A 6,000-nucleotide genomic window follows, 5' to 3' on the forward strand; every position below is an offset into this window, starting at 1 on the left:
CTCCCTATCAAAAAATTTGTGGATCCACATCATATGATGTTCTAAAATCTTTTTGCAGGAAAGTTGAAGGCTCGTGGTGTAGAATTCATAAATTCTATTAATGGTATTAATGGAGGTTCTTATCAGGTATTAATTGATGAGTCAACGCATTACAGTGAGGTAATTCTGTCAGCAGGAAGTTTAGGAAGCCCTCAGCTATTGCTCTTAAGTGGAATAGGACCCTCCCAACATCTCAAAAAATTAAATATATCTATCCTAAAACATCTACCGTCAGTGGGTCAAGGAATCCAAGATAATCCCCTTGCAGCAATAGGAGTACAATCTCCTATACCACTTAATTTTTCTACCATACAAGTAGTGGGCATTTTGAAGAATTCTCAGCTCTACATATATGGTAGTAGCTTTGTGCAGAAAGTTAATTTGAATAACTCTACTTTCATAAACCAATATCTTGGCGGAATCTTTCAGAAAGTAGCATTTCCCTTATCTAGAGGAAATCTAAGCTTAATTAGTAAGGATCCTAGAGAAAATCCTTCTGTTCGCTATAACTACTATTCTAAGCCTAAAGATCTACAGAAATGTGTGCAAGGACTCAAGGTAATAGCAGCCATGCTTGAAACAAATTCTATTCAAAATTTTGCTTATAATAAGTCTAATGGCACAGGTGGGTTACGATTCACTGGGCCAACTCTACCCATGAATACATCAAACGATGCAGCCATAGGGAAGTTTTGTAAAGATAATCTCGCCACCATCTGGCACTTCCATGGAGGGTGTGGTATTGGTTCTGTGATTGACAAGAGGTATAGGATCAAAGGTGTTGTTGGTCTAAGGGTTGTTGATGGTTCCACTTTCAAAGATGCTCCTGGAACCAATCCACAAGCAACCACAATGATGCTTGGAAGGTATTCATAATATCCCAATATTATTTTTTTCTATTATATTGATTTTTTTTTTAGTTTTGATTATTTAATATGGATTAATAGTTACCTTATTAATAGAACTTGGGATATTACAGGTATGTGGGAGTAAAGATTCTACGTGAACGTAGATTTCTACATGAATAAAAGATAATTTTCTGCTCTTCACATCTTTTTCAGAAGTCTTTCTTATTGGAGTTTATCATTAGCACGTATTGGGTGCATTTTTGTCAGTAATAAGATATTAATCAAAGAAAAGTTCATAATATTGAAACACTCCATTAAAATAAATTAGTATTACAATGGGAGTTTTTAGTGTATTGTTGGAGGTGTTCTTGATTTGGAACATAATTTTTTGTTTGTTTTAATTTGAATATAATAGTTATTTGATTTTAAAATAATGTTGAGTGGTGTTTATTTATTAAAATATTGTTTTGTATAATATGAATTTATAGTTTATTTTAATTTCAATGTCATAGTAATTATTGTAAAAATTTTATAGATTTTTTATAATTTAAAAAATAGATAAGTTGAGAATTAAATTAATGAATATCTGAATCATTCAAATAATTGAAAGAAATAGAGAGATAATCTATATTATAAATGACATTGGAGTATTACGTTTTTGTTTATAATTAATTTTAGATAGGTTAATAAATGGCTTTATGCTATGTTTCGTAAGATCATTTTGATACAATCAATTGAATATCATTTTCTCTTCTGGTTTTTCTCTTTGCGTAACATTGTGGTCTATATGAGCATATCCAATTGCGTGCAATATGAGTTTTGTGCCTGTGAAGCGTAAGGAAGATTAAGTGTTTGTTTTTGGGTTCTAACCTATCAAAGAAGAGGGTATTTTGGTTGCCACTATCATAGAATTTGCAGAACAACAGTGTTATTACAAGCATAATGATCATTCTTGATAAAGTGAATCCATTGATAAAGCATATACAAATAACAAACTAAATGGGGAAGAGAAGAATTATGGTTTGATCATCTTTTTGCATGCGGGTATGTATAAACTGTCATTTTTTGCAAGTCTGTCTTTTTGTCATTCTGCTATGATCAACTATCTAATATAGTCTTGGTTAAAAGGAGCATATGGAATAAGGTAAGAGCAATGTTATTAAAGTTTATATAATGCGGGATCAAATTTGAACATTGTTATGTTTTTTATACATTAAAGCTGAGGTTGTGGTGAAAGGAATATGGTGCATAAGACATAGAGATGTGGTTCATGTTATTATTTGTAATAGAGTTTGAAGACATAGAGATGTGGTTTTATTTTTAAAAGCATAAGATTTATGTTTTTATTTTCAGAACTTTTTTTGTAAGTGGAGAAATAAGGTTTGTTATTCAATTAAGGGAGGTTTCTAATGGTGATATAGAGGAAATATTATGTGAAAGTTTGATATTGGCAGTAATGCATTATTGGTCAATATTGACACTTTGGTTTATGCATTGGAGTGATCAGAAAAATAAAGGCATGTTTTTATTTTTGGAGGTATAAAGTTGATTAGTGGATGGTTCATCATTGGTTGACATATTTTATCATGGCTACACATTTATTGTTCTTTTGGAGCCATTTTTGTTCTACATGACACAACCTTCAAAGTCTCACCTAAAACATCAAATGGATACAGTATAACAGGATCACATAGGAGGCTAGAGAGAATGGGGGTAGGAGGACATCTATCATTCCAAGCTAGCTTCTCACTTAGGGATGATTCATTGTATGAGAAACACCCTATTTGTGTCCTTGAAGAAAAGAGGGGGCTTTGCATTATGTGTCCCTTCAAGGAGAAAGGGAGGCAACATTGCATGTCATTTCACTTTGGTGTATTCCTATTTGGTTGGTGATTTGTACATCACATGAGGAGACAAATTAGACACAAGAAAAGGAGATGTGGGCTTTCAAAAGAAAGATGTCTCATGTGCACATTTGGTTGGTGATTTGTACAAAAGAGGAGGGATTGTTTCGATAACACTTGAGGAGGGATTAAACACACTCAGAGGAGATCTGGACTTTCCGAGAAAATATTTCTCATGTACAACACTAGAGAAGGCATTAAAAAAACTTAGAAGAGATGTGGAATTTAATAGGAAATGTGTTTCATTGTCTATGGAGGTTGAGAACACTTTTATGTTCTCTCATGTTGGGTAGAAGGTTGTATGTTCTATAGTCAAGTGATTCACCGATACAATTAGTTCATTGTTTCCATGGTGAGAAAGGAGGATTGGCGAAGGTTCTTAATAAAAGTATTTAGAAGGGTTGTGTTCAACCCTTGCAATGTTCCACTCTTGTTTGAATTAATGTAATAAAGGGGAGAATGTTGGAGTATTACAATAGTTTATAGTTATATTCTTGAATTTTTTCGGGATTCGATTGTGTGTATAGTTTATAGTTATAGCTTTAATCGATACCCTTCATGGGAGAGAATTTTCTATTGATGGGAAAAAAATACACACAATCGAATCCAGAAAAAATTCAAGAATATAAGATGGATTGTGGAAATCTCATAGCTTTAGTTTATAGTTAGTTTTTGATAGGTTAATAAATAATTATGTAGTTGCTACACATTAGTTGATGTGAAGTTTTTGCACGTAGGGTAGTTACGAATAAAAATGATGGCTTTATAAAACCAATGCTATGTTTTGAAGATCATTTTGATACAATCAATTGAATATCATTCTTTGTTTTGGTTTTTCCCTTTGCGCTCTCAACAAAATAGTACCAATTTTGACATAATTGTTTGATTGAGGTATTACGACAAAATATTAAAAACTAAAGTATAATATTGGAATAATGATATGGAGCCAATAATAAATGTACTCTAAATTTTTGTATGAGTGTGATTAGGCCACACTTGTGTTATGGTCGAGATATTTTTTCCTACAATGATTACATGTTTTCAAATTTATAATTCAAGAATCTATTTTTCTATTTGAGTAATTACATTTGGGAAATTAATGGTATTGAAAAGCACGTTTAGGGCCCTACTATAGATATAATGATTTTTTTTGGCTTCCATGATAGTAGATAATCCCTACGACACTTACTACAATTTGAATACATATAAATTATATAAAGCACATGTCAATGTGATTAAGACTAAGTTTTTCTACTATGGAAATACTCTATATGAATATACTCTAGGATATGATTTGATCTAAAATGATTCAATACAAAATGACCTAAAAAGATTTCCTTAAATCTAAAAATGAGAAATTCAGAAATTGAGGCCTTTTTCACTCAACCAATAAGTAAAACTGTATACTCTAAAAGATTAGCGTAAGAATTGAGAACACTATTATTTGAAATTATAGGACTAGACTACAAGTTTGACCTAGTATAAGGAGGAATATCCGTGAAAATTTAGATGAGACCTATTCAACATTGATGAATTTAGAATATCAAAGTGGTAGGTTCAATTTTAGGGTCAAATTAAAAGTGTTATAAATCAAATTGATTATTAAGACAACAAATTTATGATATCTATATAAAGTGTCTTAAATGAAGGTGTAATACAACTTGAAAAGTATGTATTAGTATCGTTTAGATTTCCCCATGCTTTGGTGTGCATGAAAATCTATATGAGAATACATGACAATTTAAAAATACAGATAGTCATGAAAAGGGTATAAATTTACAGAATTTAGAATCTAAACCAACTAAAGTAAGTGCATCCTCCCTTCATACATAATGTGTAGTACACATTCTTTGAGATCATCATAACATAAGAAAAAATACCAACCTATGAATGACTATGCATTTAGAATAATAATAGAATTAAAAATAATTTATGTCTCTTGAATTTTTTTATTATGTCATCTCAAGGAAAAAGTATAATGAAAGTTAAATGAAAGTTGTGATTAAAAATGAAAAATGTTTTTGATTATGGTAAAAATGGGGTTTGAAGGGACCCAAAGCCCTTTACAATAGGTCAACACCAATATTAGACACAGAAAGCATAACAATCCAACAAAAAACCAGACAGAGGCTGAAAAAAACTAAGCCAAAGTCTTTAAGATCTTGGCGACCTCTACCTCTAGTTGATTCATGTTTTGAGCCACTTCTTATAGTCCTCGATCATCTATAGGGGTTTGTTAGGTTTCCTCTTCACATTGGCCCACATTCTCTTTCTTGGAGCCTTGGACCCATAGACTCATCATTTCCTTTTTCCTTCTCCAAGTCTAGCTCCACCACTAAGTTGCTTTGATATCCCTTCTCTATATTCATCACCATGGTGTTCATGCTTTCAGCAATGGTCTTGATAACACTATGACTATGGGACATAATGGAGTGGAGAGACTCTTTAATGCTTTTAATTTTCTTTTCAAAGGCAGCAATCTTACTCTCATAGTTATTTTTATTAAAATGAAGAATGTTAAATGAAAATGAAGTTGAATATATAAAGAAGGAGTACCTTGTGTAAACTTATATATATGTGCAATCAATGTGTGTGAAATATACCCCCAAATTTTATACCAATGACTAAGTACAAGTGCATGAAATATTTAAAAAAAATCCTTACCTCAAGTGGCCTTATCAAATGAAAGCAATACATAAGATGATCATAACATATATGAATATTTTAATATTTGGATGCAGAATTAACCACCTAATTTAAACAAGATTCAGTGAAAACATAGCAAAGTCGTCAAATAAAATATTAATTGTATTCTATAAAAGAAATAAAAATATACACATTTAAGAGAAAGAGGTGGGTATGTATAAGATATACGAATAGAATATGTGAATGTAAAATGAATGAGGGATAAAGGAGTTGTACTCATATATGTTAACATCATCTTCACAAACTAGGAAACCATAAGCCATATTCAATGTAAGTATAACTTATTAGACTAGATACCTAAGTAAACCTTATACTATCCTATGTTGAGAAATCAGGTGTTGTATAGTTTGCACAATAATGCTTATAATGTATTATTTACTTATTGTGTGTGTTGTAGCTAGGATACATGTAACACATAAAAATTTCATGAAGATTTTTAATAGGAACTATTCTCGGGCCTACTTCATGAGTTGTATTGTAACATTGTAATATTATATTGTAAT

At 31.2% G+C, this 6,000-nt stretch overlaps 1 protein-coding gene across 1 annotated transcript in view; it reads left to right on the plus strand.

Annotated features, from left to right (window-relative positions):
- Positions 1-1,067, plus strand: part of LOC131045732 ((R)-mandelonitrile lyase-like) — a 64,090-nt gene extending 63,023 nt beyond the window's left edge. Inside the window, exons 4-5 of the mRNA XM_059211875.1 lie at positions 59-905; positions 1,019-1,067. Coding sequence (XP_059067858.1) covers positions 59-905; positions 1,019-1,067 — 896 coding nt within the window. The remainder of the gene's footprint in view (positions 1-58; positions 906-1,018) is intronic.
- Positions 1,068-6,000: the final 4,933 nt, after the last annotated feature.

The sequence above is a fragment of the Cryptomeria japonica genome, chromosome 9 (assembly GCF_030272615.1).
Source record: "Cryptomeria japonica chromosome 9, Sugi_1.0, whole genome shotgun sequence".
Classification (NCBI taxonomy): domain Eukaryota; kingdom Viridiplantae; phylum Streptophyta; class Pinopsida; order Cupressales; family Cupressaceae; genus Cryptomeria; species Cryptomeria japonica.